This window comes from Haplochromis burtoni, unplaced genomic scaffold, assembly GCF_018398535.1.
Source record: "Haplochromis burtoni strain Fernald_Lab_line unplaced genomic scaffold, NCSU_Asbu1 Contig_81, whole genome shotgun sequence".
In the NCBI taxonomy this organism is placed as follows: domain Eukaryota; kingdom Metazoa; phylum Chordata; class Actinopteri; order Cichliformes; family Cichlidae; genus Haplochromis; species Haplochromis burtoni.
This window is the reverse complement of record NW_024582442.1, coordinates 165,667-189,943: the sequence shown is the minus strand read 5'-3', so window position 1 is coordinate 189,943 and position 24,277 is coordinate 165,667. Positions and strand designations below refer to the sequence as shown.

The 24,277-nt window shown below is 42.7% G+C and overlaps 1 protein-coding gene across 1 annotated transcript; it reads right to left on the bottom strand.

Moving 5' to 3' along the window:
- Positions 1-1,257: 1,257 nt before the first annotated feature.
- gpr139 (G protein-coupled receptor 139) lies at positions 1,258-21,865 on the bottom strand. Its single transcript, XM_005925368.3, has 2 exons — positions 21,365-21,865; positions 1,258-4,017 (listed from the first exon to the last, which is right to left on the bottom strand). Exons 1-2 carry the CDS (start codon positions 21,507-21,509, stop codon positions 3,005-3,007), a joined length of 1,158 nt encoding a protein of 385 aa, XP_005925430.1. The 5' UTR covers positions 21,510-21,865; the 3' UTR covers positions 1,258-3,004.
- Positions 21,866-24,277: the final 2,412 nt, after the last annotated feature.

The following is a 24,277-nucleotide window of genomic DNA, read 5'->3' as shown; positions in this document are numbered from 1 at the left end:
CTGGCCTTTGGAACTATTTTGGTCTTCATGTGACGTATGACCCTGAAGGTAAGCTCGTCATGGACAAAAGTAAAACAGTATGTCGGATGTGCCATGCAATGCTCAATTACATTGGTGGGAACTAGTGCGTTAGCGCAGTTTGCTCGTTAACATGTTGACGCCGTCCAGCCCCACACAAGGGGCGATCCGCGGTAGCTCGTTAACGGAGATTTGCCGTGTTGTGGCGTTAATGTCAATGTCAGCTTGCGTGCTTGTTGTTTTTGTCTGCTTCCACTTGTCTTTGCACTAGGGTGATGTTGGTGTAAATGTGCAGTCATATTTATTGTGTTCCCACTAGTGCTGTAAGCGTTAATCTGAAATGACATTAACGCCATAACGCGGCAAATCTCCGTTAATGAGTTACCGTGGATCGCCCCGTGCGTGGGGCTGGACGGCGTCAACACGTTAACGAGCAAACTGCGCTGACGCACTAGTTCCCACCAATGTAACTGAGCATTGCTTAGCACATCCGACATACTGTTTTACTTTTGTCCATGGCGCTTACCATCAGGGTCATGCTTCACATGAAAACCAAGATAGTTCCAAACGCCAGATCTGAATGAGGGCGGGGGAGGTTCAATTTCGGGTAGCGTTGAGGCAGCTGCCATGTTGCAACGAGCTTAGCTTCTGTCTTGCTAGCTTGCGCTGCGCTCAGTGGATCTGCACTCGACAGTGCAGCCTAGGCGGAGTAGTCGAACGCAGATCCACTGAGCGCTCAACACAGACAGCATCGTCAGAAGAAAAGTTGATAAAATAAATAAAAAATGTTGTATTGTTCGATACATATGCGTACCGAACCGAAAGCACTGTATCGAACGGTTCAATATCGATACGAGTATTGTTGCACTCCTAATATATATATATATATATATACAGAGAAGAGCTCGAGAGGATGTGGAGGGTGAAGGTAACGGTGGTCCCCGTGGTAATCGGAGCACTAGGTGCGGTGACTCCCAAGCTAGGCGAGTGGCTCCAGCAGATCCCGGGAATAACATCGGAGATCTCTGTCCAGAAGAGCGCAGTCCTGGGAACAGCTAAGATACTGCGCAGGACCCTCAAGCTCCCAGGCCTCTGGTAGAGGACCCGAGCTTGAAGGATAAACCGCCCGCAGGGGCGTGCTGGGTGTTTTATATATATATATATATATATATATATATATATATATATATATATATATATATATATATATATATATATATATATACTTAATCACTGTGTTTTAGGATTGTTAGTCAGTTTTTGCTCTCATGGCTTCTAAAGTGCAAGCAAAGAAACGACATGCAGGCAGTCACGCCCTCAAGTGTCTCAGACAGTGCCGAACAAGAGTTTGGAGGGCACGACTTTATCAGCTATGACAGACACACCTCACATTCATCAGATTTAAAGCCTTACAGAAAGAAAGACGTGAGGTGTGTCATCCCAGGTATTAACAGAAATCTGCCCTTTGGCACAGCTCCATTCTCACTAGATTGATGAACACTTCTAATGCCCCAAGGTGTCTGCAGAATGGATGTGCATTGATCTCAGTGCACTCTGTCTGTGGGCAATACAGTACTGGGTTTGTGTGTTTGTGTGTGTGTGTATGTGTGTGTTCTCATTTATGGTTTGTTACCAGGCAATACTGAGACAGAGTTGATGTACGTGACTGTATTTCTGTATAAAATGTTACAGAAGTGCCATTGCCCAGCAGCAGAAAGAGCAGAGCAGAGCTGTGTCACCTTGGGCTTGAGACCAAATTCACTGCTGCATCATGGGAGCAGAAAAACAAAAAAACTTTGGACAGAGGGCAAAACCCCCCCAAACAAACAAATGGAGCAGCTTTTTCTGTCCTCTCTATCTTCCTCTCTTTCTCAGTCTCTTACAAAGATAAAGGGTTAAAGAGATGTTCAGCTACATTCATTATATTCTTCCGGTTAATGGCTAACAGTAAGTCACCAAGGACCATTAATAGTTAAAGAGGACTATCTACTTACAGCAGAAATTTCCTCATCCTAATACTGGAGAAGGGATTACTACATAAAATGACACCTTGGCACCACACCAACTCCAAGTCATATTTTTTTTAATCTTTTTTTTTGTTTTTTTTGCAAAGCTACAATAACAGTCATATCTACCATCACATAAATAGTTTACCAACAATAAGCAGAGTGCCTATTCAGCCTACAGCAGTCTGCAAGCTGGACGTTGGATGACTCGATCTTCCACAGCGAGTGTCGACTTGGAGGTGACCTGCACTGCTAGGGTGAACTCAGCACACACAAGGAAAAGTCTGGGAGGGCTGCTCGTTTTATGAAAGCCCTACTTAACATGCCGTGGAGACTCTTCTGCGTGTTAAACTGGAAATGACAGCGCTGTTTTACATTGCTTGAGAAAGAGCGTGAGGATCATGTGGCAGTGGGCACACTGTGAGTGGCTCTGCCTGAGTGAATCACCCCTTGAGGTGAGATGTTTAGTGCCCACACTCTTACTGAAACTTTGCCTTTTGGAAATGACTCCCAGCAGCAAAAGACACAGCTGTTCGAAGCTCTTCATCGGCAGCGTGCAGCACGGCCCGCAGTAACTTTGACGCCCCACAGAGGACTTGTTTTTATAGTTTTGTCAGTTTATATGTTACAAATGGTGGCTCATACTGAGTGCTAGATGGTCGTGATGTCTTTTTATCAGTCTACAGCCATCAGTTACTTACAGTAGATTTATTTTTTTTGCATGAAGGAAACCATCAACACCTATTCAGTGCTGGTCGCTGCTTTGTGAATACTTTTTTGAACATCAGAAGCCTTGCTGGTTGGTTTTCCACCTTGCTTTGCTCAAAGGTAGTTGAACCATTTGCTCAATAGGTGTTTTGACATTTTCAAGCCTTAAAAGATACAGGCAAAGCTGGTCACCATCGAGACAAGCCTGAATACACCCGCTGCCCCACCCCTCCAGTGATTGAGGGTAGGGGAAGCAACTCGTGGCTAAGAGCTCAAGAGGAAATGCAGATGGGCTTCCCATTTTTGTCATACTGGTACACCAGCATCTTGATGCAGTGGGAGTTGGCTGGTGAGATCCAGGGACTGCTTGTGATGGAGAAGTTGTGGCTGGCGTAGAATGGCGGCGGCTGCTTCCGGCAGTGGACCAAGGCTCGCAGCACATTGGCCGCCATGCTCCGGAAACGCTTGCTGATGAAGCAGTAGAGGAAGAAGTTGATCCCGGTGTTGAGCAGTGCTAGCATGTTTGCCAGATCCGTGAGTACATGGAGCAGACGGCTGGCAGTTTGTGATGCCGGGGGAGACGAGTAGAAGTGGTAGAGGATCACGAGGGTGCGCGGTGCCCACAGAACAGCAAAAATGGAGGTGATGGCGAGGAGGATGGCGGTGGTCTTGCCGGTTGAATAACCACGCAGACGGAAACAGCTACGGCGTCTGCGCAGCTTACGCACAATGACGGCATTAAGGGAAAAGAAGACTGTGCAGGGTAGGAGGTACACGGTGGCACAGTGGGCCCACACAAGGACGTGCTGGGCCACCGTTCTTTTGTCGCCCTCTTCTCCTCCTCCTTCTCCTTCTCTTCCGCCCCCTCCTCGATCACTACTACCCAGTCCAGGAAGGCTGTGCCAAAACTCAGGCCACCAGTAGTAGGGAGCTGCAGAGACCAAGCATCCAACGTAGACGGCGAATATCACTCTGCGTGTGCGGGCTGGGTAGGAGACCGTGTGGTAGCGCAGAGGGTGACAAACAGCGATGTAACGATCAATGGTAAGAGGCACGGTGATCCAGATGGAGGTGTGGATGGAGGAAAACTCCAGCACCTGAACTGCGTTATTTAATGACGGAGGCAGCGGCGCCGCCAAAATAAAATCCTCCAATATAAAGTCAACAAAAACAATGAGGAACAGAACGAGGATGTCGGCAGCTGCCAGAGCCAGGAGATAATTGTAGGAGGACTTCTGACGACGCAGCACCAGCTGGGACAGGATTACCACAGTCAGGATGTTAGCTAGGAGGAGGAGGGAGGGGGATGCGGACAGGTGATTGAAAGAAGATAGAGGAAATAGGGAAATGATGAGGAAGGAAAAAGTATGATGAGATCGGGAAAAGGTATGGGCATGGGTTAGGGCAGGGAGAAAACAGAGAAATTGAGTGTTAGTGAGCAGATAATTGAAAGCGCTAGCAATAAACAAGACAGCAACAGAGGGAGTTGATAGTGATGTGTTGGTCGCGAACGAAACGGCTCTTAGAGCCAGATCTTTGACGTGAACAACGCGAGCTCTTTCTCGCACCCTCTCTCGCACTTTTTTCTGCTTTGTGCTTTGCACTGGGAAGAGGGGGGAGGGGCGATAGTTACACTCGCAGTAGCACAGGAACAGGGCGGGAGGGAGAGACAGAGAAAGAGAGCCAGGGACAACGTCACATTAGAAAGGTATAGTAATCATCCACAACTATTTTCAGTTGCAGATGATAAAGGATTCAGAAAGTTTATTCATGCAGGTCCATATGACAGAGATTATGCATGTTCTTTTTGTTTTCATATTTTAATTTATATTTAATTGTGTTGTGGTTTGCAGTGTTTTGTGTTGTTTCACTTTAAATTGGTTTAAAAGGAAAAAGCTGAAAATTTAAATAGTTAAAAGTTGAAATGTGAATAATTGGGTTTTGTATTATATGATTTATTTATTACATTTTATGTGGAGTGAATAAATAAAAGTATATTTACGGTGACCCCTAGAGACAAAGCACATACAAACTTCAAAACACGTAAAAACTCCAAAACACGTACAAAAGACAACAGAAGTGCTCCAGGGTGCTAGGCGCAGTGTTGAGCTTTTGTTACCTAGTGAATATATATGAGTGCTTGTGTATAAATACACAAGCAATACACATATGCTTTCAGTTGTGTAATTTAAGTGATCTAGGTAGCTCTGTTTTGGAAGTTCAGTTAAAGCTAGAAATGTGTTTTGGAGTTTGTACGTGCTTTGTCTCTAGGGGCCACTGCATATATTTACATATAAACATATATAAATAAAACCACTTTTCGGAGCCGAAAGAGCCGGCTCTTTTTAGTGAGCCGAGCCGAAAGAGTCTGTTCTCTAAAAAGAGCCGGAAATCCCATCACTAGGAGTTGATAGCAATAGAGATACTGCAGACAGGTAGGTGCTAACACAAGCTCAACACAAAAAGCAGACACCAAAATTAGGAGGCTAGAAAATTTAAACTGAGCAAAAAAGAAAGCACATCAACAGCACCACCTAAAAGCAGGTGTAAAAGCATGCCGAGTGAACTCTGTGCCCTGTGACATTTTCTTGCAGTTTCAGTCCACAGTATACAAAAATATTCAATTCTGTCATTATTCCCAGACAGTGTTTTCCATGTTCAAACAGCTCCTATTCTGTAAACCTTCTCTAGTTTATTGATCCCCTTCATCTACACCTGCTGTGTGATTCCAGCAGCACCTGCCTGTGCCTTTGGCCAAATTGTTATCTGCAATAAAGAGCGAACCCACAACAAAAACAGGAGGGCAGCGTGCAGCATCGCAGCCTTGGCAATTTGCTGAGTTCACTACTATGTGCCATCCTGCTGCCGGCAATTTCGGTCCTAAAACAAAGCACAAGGGCACCCCATCTCTCCATTTGCCTCTGTTTTCGATTTTTATTCCATGTGCCCAACAAGCTCCATAATAACTTCTCATCCAGCCTGCCAAGTTTCTCTCCCAGCTGATTTATTACGCATTTGTTTTACAGGTAAATACCCAAGATGGAGTGCAAAAAGGCCTGAATGTGATTTAGCTCACGACTGCATTTAGTCTGACTGCTGTGCATCTGAGAGGCACCAGCACAGCTTTCTGGCTCTCACGTGGACCTGCACATCCCATTTCTCCAATCAGTGCAAATTGCACATTGCTCCCAAGATAGTCCCATCACGTCAGCAAGGTTTATAGGCCTCACTCAAACCCTTCCCAAACTTCGAGGGCACAGCACACAAAATGCATGCTTGGCTTACTCTGTAATATGAATGGAAGTAAAGACTGAGACAAAGACTAAAATCAGTGAAATGAATCATCAGCATTGCTGGTACATTTTAAAATTGAAAACATTTCATCACCGCGAGTGCGAGGAAGGAGGGTACTTAATTTGACAGTTCAGTACACATCGTTTAATTGATTAACTGCTCATTCCTGTTTGTCTAATAAAATCTAATTGGGGACCTATGCTTCCACTTATTTTTTGTTACTTCTGTGAGGTGGCCTCCATGTGCTGGTGTAGCGGGTGCAGTGCCTAGCCTCAAAGGTATTGATCAAAGCTGAATTCAAATGAGACCTTCTGGGATGCTACGTGTCTGTAGATCTGACATGGTCCCTGGGTCTTGGAGGAGTATTCTTGGATCCTTTTGTTTTGGGCATAATTCATACTCAGATTTTATCCTGTGTTACTTTCGAAAATTAGGCTTTCTGTGTTGTTTATATCTGTATTTTATGTCTTACTAACAAAAAACCTGACCTACGGATGGTTTTTGCCAAGTCTGTGGAACCTTTTCACGTCATTTATATATGAAAACACATGTTGTTCTTTTTATTGTCACTTTATCACTCTATATAGTCAGATGGAAAAATCAGCTATTTGTAAATACCAAAGAATGAATAATCTTTGCAAGCTATATCTTCACTGTATAAGAAAAAGCAATTACAATTACAGGCCCTATTAGCATTACTGTTTGATAAACATTTATTTACAGATATGAATGAGAACACATGACACTTGACTAAAAATTGCTTAGCAAATTGTACAACATGCATGTAATGTAGATGTAATGGCACAGCTCATTTTGAGATCAGCTACTACACGTAATCATACGTCTATAATTAATCTCTTCATCCTGGTATTCTATGGCAAATGCCAATGGGGCTCCATGGCAGTGAGTACAGGGCCCTCAGCCCACTCTCATGTAGTCGGTTTCTGATTGCTTGGTTAGCCTACTGGTGTGGTGGGAGACACAGCAAACCTTCTGGCAACGGAATTTATTGATGTGCCGTCCTGGTGGAGTTGGACTACCTGCATAAGCTCTGTAGGGACCAGGTATCGCCTCATGCAACCAGCAGTGACACTAACCCTAGCCAAATGCAAAACTATTGAAAAAACAGTCAGAAAAGATGACAAGGGAGAAAAAATGGGAGCGGCCTCCGCTTATTTGTGTTTTTTCATTCCTGTTGTTTCATTGTTGCCCCTCTACTGCACCTGTTGGTAATTTAATTAGCACCAACGCATCTGAAACGAATCCACTCTGCTAGTTGACTGACTAGGCAGATATTACAGAAGGTTAACAGAATTGATGCTATACTGTGATTTAAGTGTCCCTTAATGTTTTTGCGCAGTGTATTTCACCATCAACAGAGCCTATTATGACACTATTCAATAGTGCCACAGATTAGATACAGGACTGGGAGGAGATCCCCCTAAGACCCAACCCATCATCACCTCAGAGACATGCCCAGATGTTGTGCATATAGATAGATGGGTGGCTAATCCAACCCTCAAAGGGATGAGGATTATGACTTTCACTGCTACGCCTACACAATGTATGTCAGTAAAAAGTTCTAGCTTGAATACTTTGTTCATCACGATACAATGTGAGCTTTAGGTTTTCTCTTGCTTTTTCTTTCAGGCATCAAATAGTGTAATTTTTTGTGATCTGTAGACTTACTTCAACAAATCTGACTTAAACTCAATGCAAAACAAATTTGTGATATTCTTGAGGTCTTCTCAACCGGCTCAATGCATTTCTCTTGAAATATTTACTGTTTATTTCTACACATTTTTCAGTATTAGTTTGCTAACAGTTATCTTCTGCTTGCTTAATTGGTGCATTGCTACCTGTGGTTGTTGTTGTTTTTAAATACACCAGTGCCACCAACTACACACTAGAAGAATAGATTGCAAGCATCAGTAGGGCTGCTTATCAACTAAATGGGTTTCTAAGTGAAAAATGGACTTTCTCCTAAAAACTGTGCTGCATAATGCTCAGGATACCTTTAATGGACTCTGGCTATCAACTTTCATAACCAAGGTTATCTATCTTCCTGAAACGCTGATGCTGACATTTTGAAAATAAACGTTATTTTTCCCTGAAAGCGATGATCCGTGAATTCTGTTTGCTACCACTTTATTTGAAGGCGTGTCACCCTGAGCCATAGGATGAGTCTTTTTTGATGTTTATGGTCGATGTCAGTGAGTGTTTTTAGGTCATTTATGTTATTTTAAACTAATACCAAAATGGTTTGAGACATCAATGTTATGATAACATGACATTACCAAAGATTAGGTTACTGTACAACCGGGGTTTCATGCCTTGTTCAACCTGCACCGCTGTAGCTGAGGTCAAAGAAAACATTCAAGGCACTTCAAGTAAAGTCTTACCTTCTGTTCTGATAATATTCAGTGAAGGCAGCCATTTATTTAATGCATTTGAACCTTTTTTTGTCCTCACAGGAACGTAAGTGCAGTGTGAAATTCAGAGACACGTTTTGAGTCACTTGTTTCCAGTTTATCCAGAGATTTCTATTTCATGCTCTATTAGTTCAATAACCTAACTAACGATAAAATACACACAACATTGCATGTGTGCTTTGCTGTTGCTGCATAACCCTCTTTAAGTCAAACCTGCCGGAGACACGTAAACATTACACTTTACACAACAGCTTCACAGACATCAAAGCACTCAGTGGCAGTCACAGTCCACACAGTGTGTCTGTGTGTGTGTGTGTTCTGTGATCCTTGTGCCTCCCTCTGCAGTAAAAGATCTGGGATTGGATTAAATATGGCAGCTTGAAGTCTGGTACATCACACTTCACAGCCTCTGCCACTATCAACTGATTAGAAATTACAAAGCCAGCTCTGGATAACGACTAAAGTTGTGTGGAGGATGTGCAGCAGACGACACAAACGCACATAGAAATGCATGTGCGGCTCCACAAATGTGCATAAAAAACACACAGATCATTAGGGAAGCACCAATTCATTAACGATCTATCAATAACCACAAATGAGACGTCAAAGCTGCTCACAACACCCAACAACTTAACACATATCAGTCACATCACAATTGCACAGCTCACTATCCTCTCCATAGCTGAGTTGCTTTCGTCTTAAATCTTGTCTGACTGTGTCATCGATTCTTTGAGTTTAAAGCTGCTTGTTGTTGTTTTTGATTTTAATTTTGGTAGATCAGTACAGATTACACAACTCAACTCAAACAGTAAGAGATGTGGTACTTAATCGTTTGTGCTATGAGGTGTATATTAACCCCAAATGAGAGACAGTATAGTGATTTTGTGTCATGTGAAGGTGTTTTAATCTTTTCCCTTTGATTTGACAAAACTTTAATAACAAAAAAACCCTTGATTTTCTTTTTATTTGACTGTTGGCAGTTGATTTGGGTAACAGGGGTCAAGTTTGGTTGGTTGCTCCCAGTTACTGAGCACAGTGTCGTTGCTGTTTGCAGGACATTAAGTCAAAGTCAGCGCATTGATTTTTAGACCAAAAAAACATTTGGATCTTGGTAATCGGCTAACTGAGTTACTGTCTGAAGGAAAAATGTCATGTTCTTCTTCTGGCTTCTTAAACGTATGGCTTTGCTATATTTTTTTGTCATTCATAGCATTTTGAATACATGTGGGTTGGGATTATTGATCAGATAAATTTTACTTTAGGTTAACAACCCAATAATGCTCAGGGTCTAGGAGATGTCACTGGGCTCATACTGACATAAAAGTATACTTAGTGACACCATGATTTTATTTATATGTAGGCTAATTGCTTTTTGTTTTGCTTCCTTACTCAGTGTAACATTGTCTTTTGTACTTGTCTAGTCACATGACTCTTAAGTACTTTTACTTTATTATTACGGTCATCACATCATCTTTTTTCCAACTCAGAAATGGCTTTATTTGGATGAGAGGACATTAGTAATCTGCATCCATAACTGTATGAGGACTCAAAATTTCACTCACTGGGCTGTACTATACAGCAAGCTATACCTCAACTGACAACAGCTAACGGCTTAAGATGACCACATTGGTAGCACTGTTAACCTGTTAGCAGTCGGACAGCAGCAGGACCATCGCTGTGAGTCCATCGCCATTACAGTGGTGCTGAGGGCTTGCCAGACAGTATTTTCCTTAGCAATAGGCCTCATGACTCAGACAAAACCTCCATATCTGAGCTGATATATGAATTGAAAAAATGGGAATTGGAAGCAAAGAAATCATTGAGTTGTTTTCAAAGTTTTCATCAGAAATTAATTATTTTTCAAGCTATATAATCTGGTCATTTCTGAGCTTTTGCGCTAATACAGTATAATAATGGATTGGATTTATATAGCGCTTTTCAAGGCACCCAAAGCGCTTTACAATACCACTATTCATTCACTCTCACATTCACACACTGGTGGAGGCAGCTACAGTTGTAGCCACAGATGCCCTGGGGCAGACTGACAGAAGCGAGGCTGCCATCGGCCCCTCTGGCCAACACCAGTAGGCAAGTAGGGTAAAGTGTCTTGCCCAGGGACACAACGACCAGGACAGAGAGCCCAGGGATCGAACCGGCAACTTTCTGGTTACAGATGCGATTCCCAACCCCCTGAGCCACGGTCGCCCAGGGGGCAGAAAAAATCCACTCCTGTCTTCAACCTACCACTACTGCAAGGTTACAAAAATTGAGAGTTGCATGACCCTGAAAAAACAACACTGAAGTCTGGCTTGTGCTCTTGTGCTGCCATTCGTGAAGGTGACAACAGTGTGAATAATGAACTCTTTAGTCACAGCCCCCTGTCACTCCAAACAGCCACACCTGTAGTAATGTATAATGTTAATCCTGCAATTTAACCAGACAGCAGCTGGTGAGTGTTTTTAATCAGTGTGTTCCATGCAAACTATGGGGAACATCAGGAATCTGCTACCGAGCAAAGCAATCACAAGGATGTTTTCATGAAGCAGTCAAGGAATGCACGATTTTTCCTTAGCGACTGGTGGTTGCCAGGGAGTCACTGACCAATCTGTCGACCTGTGTAACTGGGGCTTAAGCAATCCATTTCCTGGGTACTGTCATCAGTCACTGGGAAATGATTGGTCTTTTTTTCCCACTTGATGCTATCAGACCTAGGGGAAATGTGGACCAGCAGCAAGTGGCACACAGGCTAGAGAGCACTGCGTAGCCAATTATAAAAAACTGGATTAATAGAGAGGACACCAAAGTTAGCGTCTTGCTCATTTATTTCTGGGCTACCATTCATTCACTCAACCTATACACACAGTACAAGTCACATTAAACCAAGCATTCTTCAAATAGTTACAGAATGCAAACTTTAAAAAGCAAAAAACGCAATAATTCAAAATAATTTTACTTATTCAAATACTCATAACTTAAAGAAAACACAAAACCCGGCTGAAGGATAACTTACAGCATAACTCAAATAGCTCATTTAATGTTCACACAACATTCCCACAACATTTGCGCCATATACGCTATTACTCTTGAACGTATTGTTACCAGAGCGTAAATACAACATGGCGGCAGATGACTGCGAATGCCATGCTCATCAAATCGCAGGCTTTCCCCTTAACTCATGTACTCCCTACTGTCTGGTTAACACTAGAACAAACTCTACAACACATTTTCTGAATTTGCAGATTGCTTCTATCACAACGCACACCTGTATGACTGGGGCCTTATCTACCTGACCTTATACCGTCACCATGATTGTCATGCAATCAAATAAATGAATGAGATAGCATGATGTGGTTAGCGATCATGTGTCTGTAAAACCTCTATAGACACCAAAACAGTTTTTTTCTTTTACTGTGAAACCTTGGAGTCATTTTTGACCAGGACATGTCCTTCAACGCACATATTAAACAAATATGTAAGACTGCGTTCTTCCATTTGTGCAACATCTCTAAAATTAGAAATATCCTGTCTCAGAGTGACGCTGAAAAACTAGTTCATGCATTTATTACTTCCAGGCTGGACGTACTGTAATTCATTATTATCAGGATGTCCTAAAAACTCACTGAAAAGCCTTCAGCTAATCCAAAATGCTGCAGCAAGAGTACTGACAGGGACTAGAAAGAGAGAGCATATTTCTCCTGTTTTGGCTTCCCTTCATTGGCTTCCTGTTAAATCCAGAATTGAATTCAAAATCCTGCTCCTCACATACAAGGTCTTAAATAATCAGGCCCCATCTTATCTTAATGACCTTGTAGTACCATATCACCCTATTAGAGCACTTCGCTCTCGCTCTGCAGGCCTACTTGTTGTTCCTAGAGTATTTAAAAGTAGAATGGGAGGAGAGCCTTCAGTTTTCAGGCCCCTCTTCTGTGGAACCAGCTTCCAGTTTGGATTCGGGAGACAGACACTATCTCTACTTTTAAGATTAGGCTTAAAACTTTCCTTTTTGCTAAAGCATATAGTTAGGGCTGGACCAGGTGACCCTGAATCCTCCCTTAGTTAGTATGCTGCAATAGACGTAGGCTGCCGGGGATTCCCATGATCAATCAATCAATCAATCAATCAAAGCTTTATTCGTCACATGCAGGTTGCCCTGCAGTGAAATGGGACCCCCCCCCGACCTTACACATATAGCACAAACATTACATGGGGATACAAGTCGGAGATTGGTAGAATCAGAGAAAAAAAACATTGAAATGTACACTACAGTGGGGAAAGTACAAGAGGAAAAAAAGAGACCCCTACTCATGCTGTGCTTCCATGGTAGGACAGCATGAGAACAGGAAACAAAAAAAACTCCTCTGCACAAAGAGCACATAAATGTCCACAGCACAACATTATGAAGACATGACAAGCTACAGGGGTGGGTGGGGGGTGAGGAGTAATCCGAAGCGAACACAGCAGCTGCCCTGCACAGCTGATGCATTGAGTTTTTCCTTTCCAGTCACCTTTCTCACTCACTATGTATTAACTAGCATCTCTGCATTGAATCATATCTGTTATTAACCTCTGTCTCTCTTCCACAGCATGTCTTTTATCCTGTTTTCCTTCTCTCACCCTAACCGGTCGCAGGAGATGGCCGCCCCTCCCTGAGCCTGGTTCTGCCGGAGGATTCTTCCTGTTAAAAGGGAGTTTTTCCTTCCCACTGTCGCCAAAGTGCTTGCTCATAGGGGGTCATATGATTGTTGGGTTTTTCTCTGTATCTACTGTACTATATAAAGCGCCTTGACGCGACTTTTGTTGTGATTTGGCGCTATATAAATAAAATTGAATTGAAATTGAATTGAAATATAACTACTCTATTTTCACTTCGGTGAAGCTGGACATTTTGATTGGTCTTTATGGGGACTGGTTCGCTCTTAGAGCCTCAAGCGGTGATTTAAGGAACTGCAGTTTTTGGTACGTGCAGCTTTCTTCATTTTTCAACACTATAGCCTCTTTTCTACTACTCGACTTGACTTGATGGGTATTTTAGAGTATTATACAGGTATTTTGGTAAACATAGCTTCTATTCTACGTGTTTGGGGAACATGAACAGCATTTTGGATCACTGAAAACTAAGTTTTTGAAAGAATTCCAGCCATGGTAATAATTTACATGTGTTTATATGTGAACAGGGAAAACCGAGATTTTGTTCTGCAACGTCTAAAGTGTCACACTGTGTGCCATACTATTGTTTGCGGCTTTCGATTGGCTGATATTTCTTCACAGTTTGGGTTCTATGTTTCTGTTGACAGCACCAGAGATATTGTAAATAAATTTTAAAAATCCCTATTTGAAAAATATATGCTCCTTTCACATTATTATTTTTTTAAACTAATTTTGGATTTTCTTTTATTATTGTAGGGTCTCACAAAATAAAGCACCTTAAGGCAACTGTTGTGATTTGGCCCTATATAAATGGACAGTGTTGGGGGAGTAACAGAATACATGTATTTAAAAAACTAAATATGAGTAACTGTATCCATCACAGTTACTGTTTAAATAGGTGATAATTAGAATACAGTTACTTTGTTGAAATAAATGGATTACACGGCGGTCTTTTCCTGTTTCATATGTCTCTCTCTAATTTTGGTAATTCCACGCTGGTGGAAACCCAAACAAAACACACAATAAGAGGCTTTAATGTAAGCGTCCTGTTGGTGGCGTCAGTTACACAATAGACCTGAAGCCACCACAACAGAGCCAGCAGTGCACGGGCAGGAATGCATTTCTTACTTGGAAATTCTGACACCACTTCACATTTAAAGAAGAAAAGGATGGGCGAAATCTGACCGTGCAATGCAAACTCTGTTCAAAAGACTCCCCCTCCAACCTAAAGAAACATCTGCTAGTAAGTTCTTTAAAAAAACAAAACAAAAACTAACGTTAGCCTACTGCAACTAACTTGTTTTAGTTGTGGTAGCTACCTGGGTTATGTGCCACTTCAGTATCTCGATGTACTATTGCTGTGTGATTTATTACTATTACTGAAGGCTACTCGCCACCAACCTAACATTGTTAGCTGGTGCTAGCTGGGGTTAGTTCATAGACAGCAGACTGATAGACTTGATGGATAGCATTAACAACCTGCTAGCTGCAGATAATCATGTGCACTTCTGAAAGCAGACAGAAAGAAAACATATTACTGATACAGAATTAGTTTTCTATACGAGATCACTGCAAAAAGTGCAGCCTTACCGAATGTCCACCCTACTGTTACTCATTTTATATTGAGATTTAAAAATCTAGTTGGTATTGGTATGGCGAGTAAGCTTCAGTCATAGTAATAAATCACACAGCAATTGTACATTCATGTAGTTGTAAAAAGCGTGACAATATATTAAGTAATCCAAAGTATTCAGAATACTTTGCTCACATTAAGTAACTTAACAGAATACGTTACAAGTATTCTGTAATCTGTAGTGGAATAGATTTTAAAAGTAACCTTCCCAACACTGTAAATAGATTTGAGTAGAATAGTGGGGTTAGGTTAAGTGTGAATATGAGTGTCATTGGTTGTCTGTCTGTGATAAGGAAAAGCAGAAGAGGATGGATGAATTAGTTTGTCTTATCACTGCATTTTTATGGGAAAAGTTTATTGCTAACTTTGTGCTGTCTTCCAGATGGAGATCCATTACAAATCAAACACATAATAGACGTCACCTTCAATCCATTGCCTCACGTTCTCTATTGTACCTCTGCCCATCCGTTTTCCTCTCTGTGTACATACTGCTGAACAGAGGGGGAGTGACATAAAATGGAAACAGTGAGGTGTTGACTGTCACAGGCTGGGTATTATTCTGTTTGGGCTCCCCAGCGAGGCAGGGCACTCTACAAACAAACAAAGGGGATCTGTTGAGAGCTTGACATTTCCATTTAGCCTGAGCCACCCTGCACTGGGTTGCCTATTCATTTCAATTGACTCCTGCTCTTTCCGTCGTCTCTGGAGCGGGGGTAGATCTGCTCAGCATTCAGGTGGTATGGGGTGGCACATGCGGGGCTCGTCTCAGCAGGAACAGGGGAAGCCGAGGTGCAGAGAGGTACACCGTGCACGCACAGAAAGGCACATGCGACAGAAAAACATTCACCATCCTTTCCTTTTTTTTTCTTTGTGGGAGAAAAAAATAAGCGTCTCCATCCAAGAGGAAATTAGAATAACCTGTTGGACGGATAATCGGCTGTTCTGTGTCTGTCTACTTTTGATTGTGTGTGTTTGCACGGGTGATTACTTTGGTGATCTGTGTGCCTTTATGCATGTCTCAGCTCCCCCCGCTGTGCCCCTAATATAACGAGGGACAGGGCCATTGACGTTATTTAGCGGGAAAAGGGAAGGCAGAGTGTGCTCCCTGAGGTGTGTAACGAGGCTGACTCATCCCACCACTAAAGGGACGTGTTCAGCCGGGCTGTCGACAAATGACACAGCACAGTTTAACCCCTCACAACAGCAAGTATAACATATAACATAGAGACAGAGAGACTGACACGTTCTTATACAACTGTCATCAAGTTTTCTCACGGGCCCCATGTACAGCAGAAACAATATTGTAAAACGGAAATTATGATCTAAAAAAAGAGAAGCATTGCATCATTGCAATTAGGGAATTTTTCTCCCCTTTATAATCTTGGAGGAAATCGAGGTTAAGCTTTAATGGCTTTTCCGGAGGCTAATAAGAATAGGGTGAAGTGTGATCTGAGGAAGGTGGCAGGTGAGTGAGCAGGGACAGAGACAGACAGACAGAGAGGTATCGAGGACGGGCGGCAGGAGGAAAGGAAGCGAGGCGAGAGACGGAGAGTGGGTGAATATCAAAAGCTTGCTTCAAAGGTCACAGCACTTTGTTCCTGATGACCAGTATTTCCCTTTTGTCTATCTCTAAGTGTCAGACTGGACATGAAGGGTGGTGATTCCTTAATTTCTCCAAACCAAAAAACAGGGGTGCGTCCCCACTACAAAGCAGTGAAAAGCAAACAGGGAAGATAAAAAATGATGGTTTTCTTTTTTACAAAGCATTCATTTGCATTCAGTATGGGATTTAAATGCAGTGACAGTCAACCTGATTCCTGATGTGTGAGGTGAGTGCTAACAGAGGATTTCAGAAGAAGCCCAAAGGAGAAATAAATTCAATAACATAAAGCTAACAATGAGAAAAATCAGAGAAGGGGAGACGGAGATGTGTACGGAAACTGAATATTTAAGTTTAATGGGCATATTAAGAGAAAATAAGCCCTCTCCCTATGTGCTGCTAATGGTATTGATGCGACTGCAGTGCTTTGCTGCCTGCTCACCTTAACAGCCATTCATTTTACAGACAGGCCACAGTGAGTCAAGGTTTGGGCACGACTGTCCTCACATCAAGGCTAAGGCTGCCGCCGGTGATAAGGTGCAGGTATTGTGCACTGAATGACAAAGACCTGCTATTAATTTTTTAAGGATTAGTCAACTAAATCAGCAATTGTAATGTTCACCTAAGGAAAATGTAGCACGTGTAATTGAGTGTGATGTGTGAAAAGAAAGAAAAGGAGCACATTTGATAATAGATGTGAGGAGGGAAGAAGGGGAAACAGATAGAAGATCAGGAATGTTAAGCATTAAAAGTCATCTAATTAGCCATAGATTTATATGTTACTGCTGTCCAAAGAATCCAAACGACTTACACATACCGAGTTTGCTGTATTCTCTGCAGCCGTGACAGCATTTTGCTGCCTACTGGTCAAATAAAGTCAGTTCTGTCACAGCACATCTCTGATTTATTGCCTCAAGCAACACCTCCCTCCTCTCTAGCCTCCTCTGTTCTCCCGCGCCATCTCTGGCCCATCTCTCCCATAACAAGCTCTCACTCTCCCCCTATCTTTCTCTGCTTTCGTAAATCAGTACTTGAAATCTGCTCATGCTTCAGGATATACCCTCACATCCATTTCCTTTGCATGCCCCACCTATTTTAAAAAAACATCTTTAGAGTGATTGGATTTTTATCAACAAGTTACCAACCCACTACAGACGTCCCGCTGCTGGTGCATATTGACAGATCAATAGCTCAAACTGAAAATCGATGGGGGTCCGTCTCTTCATTATCCTAAACAGCGGCTGACACTGGCCCCTTACACTGCAACATGGAGGCAGGGGTTGTTAGTGCTGAACCTTCCCAACCTTTCCCCCCCTGGGTGGATGCAAGAGTGTGAGTGGGAGGAGACACCTGAACACAGTCACACTTGTGAGGAGCTTTGAGGAGCGGCGAGGTACCATGCAGAAATGTGAGCACACATATGTTTGTGCACAGGGAGTCAGGGAGGAATCCCATGGGAGCTTTACAGCAAGCGACTGAAAACAACACATGTGATTCTCTTTTCCCACAATGTTGAAAGTAAAGCATCAAAAAGAGCATCATTTTCTGGTCTCCCACTGAAACGGCTGAAGTGCTTTTTCTTTTTACTGAGATAACAGTCTCAGTCTTCCCAAGGTCAAAAATGTGCTACATTCTTTGACAGTGTGCAGACTTGGAGTTGAATTGCTCTACCAGAACATTTATTCAGCTACTGAACATCACAACCATTTTAAGATGCTTTACTCAAGCGTGCAAAGGAAACCTGCTGTGCTAATTTCCAACTCTATATTTTTAAGTGGCATGGCGCAAGTCGCAATTCAGAATAATCTTTACATGTCTTGTGCAGACCCTTAGTTCTTATCCTGACTTTCTTCTAATTCCTTCTTACTTATATGATTTTTGCGTCATGTCTATTTCTTTTATAGCTTAAAGCACATTTAAATAACAGAAGTTGGCCTAGAGTGCTTTATAGACAGGCATGTTTATATTCTAACACTCCCAAAAAATAGATTCAAAATACATGAAAAGCTGTGTTTTGTTGTGTTAACTATACACTGTATAAAGTAAAGATCATAGTGATTTAGTGTTTTTTTTAAACGTGTGTTCAATTTGCAAACTGCAAATAATGATTTATCTCATAAGTCGGGACACACTGATCTGCCTGATCTGCTATTACTGATACTGATATCGGTAATGGTATCAGCAATACTGTCCCTGTTTTTACTTGGTATCTGCTCGATACCAAAACTTGCACAGCACTAAGACTTACATAGGTTACATCGTAGGCTCTGCACCGATTCGCCGGAGAAGTCTAAATCAGGCCTTATTGGCTACCAAAATATTTGAAAACCAAGAACACTTACTGTTACATAGATACGCAGATGCTGTGCTGTGTTGTAGACTGTCTTGTATGGAGTATAATGGGCCAATGTGTAGAATAGCTTTATCTCAACGGGGACAGTGTATCATGAGTTCACTGGATTGTGCATTACTCCATTATTCAAGCCCAAACACTGTGCTTGTTTTGGTAAAATTATCTTTTATGACTAATTAAATGAAGTTTTAATTGTTAATTATTGGAGGCAATAGAGTTTAATTTAATCTCCTTAGCGGCTTTGTGCCCTGCTGCATTATCTCGGGGCGCAGACATTTCATTAACGCGTTTTGCGTGTTTAATTCAGATGCAGAAGTCTTCAGGCTACGCAAAATGGCTTCTGTTTGCAGAAAGGGCTGATGAATCACCAGGGGAAGTAGGATTTAAAATGTGTAGGTACAGGTCAGTAAACAGCTCCATAAACAACAAATTGTGTTTGAGAAATGTTGGACTGTGTTGGCCCAGACATTAGGGGGACCCTCTCTCGAGGACCCACTTGTCGCACAGCATTGATCATTAGCTGATGGCTTCCCACTCCACAATTTTTGTCTCACCGGCGAACGCTCTGAGACATGCTGTACTTCACCTCTGTAATTCCATCATGTCAAAGGAAGAGCCAGAGAAACGACGCCTTCATTGTACTGCTTGCTATGCCACCACACGTCTGCTCTGTCTCAAGCAGTGTGCTGTAGTGAGTGGAGAACGAAAGAGAGCGGGTTAGCGATTAATTAAAAATGTGGCAATTCGTTTCAGCTCTGTCGTCTGTAGCACCCCGAGTCGGGGCTCAGAGGTGCTACTTCAGCCAGCTCGGCTGTTATTAATCTCTCCCTCTCTATTAGTGCTCTGATCTTTCTCTCCTAACTCCACTTTTCTTCTTCTTCTGGGTGTCCGCATCTTCCATTTTTTTGACTCGCTCCCAATTCATCTGCTTTTTGTTCTGCATTTTCAATTCATCATCTCACTATAGGTCACAGTAATCTTTCCCGGCCGCTCCACTTGCGTAATCCCTTTTCTTATCGCCTTCTTCCCGCCTTGCTGTGACCCCTGTCTGCCCGCCGCACTGCAGGTCAAAGTCTGTCTGCACGGATGCGATGCTGCCTCGCTAAAACCTCATTTCAGTTAACTAATGAATCACTGGCTGACGATCAAATTAACAGCCTCCTATCCTTCCTATGTGTCTAATATGTGTGGTTCTGCGGGTCACGCTGCTACTACTCACACATGCTGCGCTCATGAAACATTCATGATTCAGCTTGAGTGGAACGAGCTGTGTCATAATGATTGAATAAGTCGAACCTGCTGCCGCAAAGTATCAGCCCGCTGCACTCAACTCAGCCATTAATTCAGACGACTATTGTAGGATTGCCTTACACTCTCAGGTTATTGTTACTCAGTGATTAAACAACCAGCTTCAATCCAATTTGTAAAGACGACTCAGCAGCAGAATCAAATACAATTTCGGCAGAAAACGACAGCTAAGTAAATTGCTTGCTCTGCCATCCAGGGGAAACAATTAAGCGAGGTTTGATCAGAAAGAACGACTTTTACTTTTACAAGACAGCAAATCTCTGGAGCGACTGCAGTCTTGGCACGCGAGAGCTTTTCACTTTGCAATGCAGATCTGTTTTGAACCAGCACAGCTTAGCTTGTTGATAACATCTCACTCCCAATCTTTATCAAGGAAAGAGGTTCGGCGCTAAAGAAGATGTGTTAATCACGAGGATTAGCATGAATAAGGCATCAGAAGTCAGTGCTGCTGTTCACCAAAGTGAGTCCACGTCATGTCAGAACTCCCAATAAATCAGATCATAAAATTGAGGTTAATTAGTGTAACCTCCAAATTATGTTTTACACTCTTTAATCACAGATTGAGTTCAGTTTTTGGGTAAAAGCAGACAGTCCACTGGGTCTTCACCTAATCTCTTATTAGGCTTCAGCACTTTTCCTCTTTCATCTGACCTCCAGGTTTTCTGTCTGTGTCTCAGGCTGTCTCTGTTACACACACACACACCTCACTTTGCCTCCCTGTGTGAGACTAGGTCAGTGCTCATAGATCACGCATTGGGATGGAGACAGTAAATGGGTCTGACAGTGTCTGTGAATGGACTAATCATTCAATGGTATAGACACGACAAGGCAGTGTCATTAATTCAGGTCATAGAGAAGAGACATGTAACACACACATACACACTCATCCCAGAGGTCAACCCATGAGTCCCACAATTTGTCATGCAAACATACATATGCCAGCTCCAGATTAATAAAAAAGATGTCATCTCTTAGTTTGAGATCAAATGTCTGGGAAATATTGGAAGAGAGTAATTTCACTTATCAGTATGTCGCTCCCTATTATCCCTGAATCTTTCCAAGTAAGAGGCAAAGCATAAGAAACTCCAAATGGACACAAGCACAGACACATACATGCTTAGTGCATGTGCACCCACAAGTGTTGGCCACAAGGTCAGGCTGATGAATCAACAGTATGTGTGCATGAAGTGACACTCGGGAGCAGCTGTGCACGACACACTCACTTAGTCCTGCAGGTAAGTGCACAACAAATCAAGATGCAACACTGCACGCCACCAAAGCCAGACTGTCATCAAAAAACGTGAGCAAATTAACACAGAATAAGGCATGCAGGTGAAAGAATACACTCATGTGCACGTCTCTTACCTGGTAGGCCAAGACAGAGCAGGACACTATAGTAGATGACGGGTAGTGGTCCGAGAGGGCATCCCTGGGCAGCTTCAGAGGGATTCTGCCCTGTGCTCCAGGTGCTCCCGTTTGGGGAAAAAACAGGGAAGTGGCTGTGCTCCATGGCCTCTTCCTGGTCCTCTTCCTCAGCTGAGCTCAGTGTCAAGAAGCGTGCTGGCCACGAGATCGAACCGCCTGGAAGCCGGTTTTGGGGAGAGGGTGCTCTGTCCTTGGGTGCCAATCAGCATGGGTGTGTGTACGTGTGCGTTTGGCAAGACCGCAAGGTTGAGTGAGTGAGTGAGAAGGAGGGAGGAATGGGAAGAGATGGAGGAGAGCGAGATAGGCAGCAGACGGGGGAGATGCGAGGGATGATATGTGTTAGTAGGTGACGGAAAAAGGAAGGTGGCGAGAGGAGCTGAGAGGGAGGCGTGAAGAGGTGAGTGTGAAGGTAGAAGTGGAGAGGGGAGGATGCTGCCTGAGTGTGTGAGCGAGGGGAATGAGAGCGAGTCGGGAGCGCAGCGGGGAGGTGGAGAGAGGGAGGGCAAAGAAGAGGGAAAGAGAAAGGGCAGAAAGAGAGGGAGGGAGAGACGGAGACTGAGAGTGGAGGCAGCAAGCGGGATGAGGATGAGGGGAGGATGCTTAAGGAGAGAAATAGGGGTTTGAGGGCAGAGAACATAAAGAGATCATAAAACTGATGGGGAGCCAGATGTGATAGACGAGAAAAGATAAATGGGGGGTTAAGTCAACTGTGGAAAAGGACATAGTGCATTTGCCCTTGTCATTGTGTTTGTTTTCTGTCAGTGTGTCTCTTCATTGCTTGGTGGCTTTCTGATTGCATATCGAGTTAGGGGACAGATCACAAGCTGGGTCCATTAGTCTTTAAAATGTCTTTACATCCACAAGCCAATTTGCACATCCTGGATGTCACACAGAGTATAATTACATATGACCAGACTTGTGTGTGCATGTAGGTGTGTGTGTGTGGTGGGAAATGGGGGTTGGGATTGGCTGCACAGTCTAATTCTAATGCAGTGTGAACAGTTTGAATCTCCAGCTAAAAGGTGCTAATGAACTCTAGGCTGACACTTAAAAGCTCAAGTATTCCACCTTAAGACAGATTCCAATTTCTGGTTCATCAGTTGGTGTGACAGCAGGTCTGCAGCTGCCTGTTATTTTCATTTTCTATTAATCTGTCAGTTATTACAGTTGTTTGGTGTGTAAAATGATGTGTTTATTCCTCAGACTTCTCAGATATAGTAGACTGTTTTCTCCATCCCACTGATTGCGATGTAGCTGAAACTCTTTGCTACAATATTACAGATAAGTGTTGGACCATTTAATAAATTGCTCTTGAGTTTCAGAAAGAGAGCAGTAATGAGTAATTTCATGTAAGCTGTTCTAGGCTTTAAAAAAGAAGAAGAAAAGAAACCACTGTAACGACCTTTAACTATTTTTCAAATGTTGCCAAGCATGGCAGACTCACGAAAGAGGAGCCTTTGAAATGCTGAGATTAAAAAGACACGGGGATTGTTGTGCTCTGTTTTTGACACATCAAATTTGTCAGAGTTGAGAATTTCAGGAGGTTAAAAAACTGGGTTGTTAGTTTACCCTCTGATCTGCCACGCTGAAAAGGTAGAAGTAATTTTCTAAGTTATTATCAATAGTTGTTGGAGTTTTTCTAATTGCACCAGTACAAAAAGATTTGTTTACAATTTTTAAAGCGTCTCTCATTTCCATTCAGTCCGCATTCTGCCGTTCTGCAACCGTTATTGACTTACGTTTTATTCAGGTGGAAATTTTAAACAATAGCCTCGAGCTTAGGAACGCTAAAGTTCTTCGTTTAATAAAAGAAAAGAAAAAAAGACTCACAATGACCCATAATCATTCTAATGGAACAGAAAGGAGAAAACAAACAGCTCTTTAGATTCAGTGAACAATATCAGCAAATATATATTTAATTTTTTCTTCTATCAACACTTGTTAACAGAAAGCCCAGTGACTAATTTTTTCACTTTAATTTTTAACATGTACTCTACTTAGGTACGAGTTTGAGGCCATTTACGGTACATTTCTATGATAGATTTATTGGCAGATCAAAATTTTCATACAAAATTCACTCATTAGTTGTGTCTTGCTAGTAGCAGCTTTGACCCTACTTTGCCTTTAGGACTGCTTTAAGTCTTCATAACATAGATTCAGCGAGGTGCTGGAATCATTCCTCAGTGATTTTAGCCCATGTTCACATGATAGGATCACACAGTTGCTACAGTTTTGTCAGGACCACATCCACCACATCCCAAAAGGTGCTTTGTTGGACTGAGATCCGGTGACTGTGGAGCTCATTTGAATATAGTGGACTCATTATTTTGTTCAAGAAATGTGAAATTTGAGATCATTGGGGCTTATTACATGGTATGCTCTGTTGGTGGGAGTAGCCATGAGAACATGGGTGTAGCGACCGTGGCTCAGGGGGTTGGGAATCGCATCTGTAACCGGAAGGTCGCCGGTTCGATCCCTGGGCTCTCTGTCCTGGTCGTTGTGTCCCTGGGCAAGACACTTTACCCTACTGGTGTTGGCCAGAGGGGCCGATGGCGCGATATGGCAGCCTTGCTTCAATCCGTCTGTGGCTACAAACTGTAGCTTGCCTCCACCAGTGTATGAATGTGAGAGTGAATGAATAGTGGTATTGTAAAGCGCTTTGGGTGCCTTGAAAAGCGCTATATAAATCCAATCCATTATTAGTGTGGCCATAAAGGGATGGACATGGTCAGCAGCAATACTCAGGTAGGCTGTGGGGTTTAAATGATTCCCAGTTGGTATGATGGTGCACTTTGATTCCCAAAGTGCACCAAGAAAACATCCCCAACACCATTGCACCACCAGCAAAATGAA

What these genes read in the sequence shown, in the direction of transcription:
- gpr139 (XM_005925368.3), bottom strand. Translation starts at nt 21,509, where the DNA reads ATGGAGCACAGCCACTTCCCTGTTTTTTCCCCAAACGGGAGCACCTGG. An exon ending in GCTCTGTCTTGGCCTACCAG is followed by an intron (nt 4,018 to 21,364) that starts GTAAGAGACGTG and finishes TCCTCCTCCTAG; the next exon opens with CTAACATCCTGACTGTGGTA.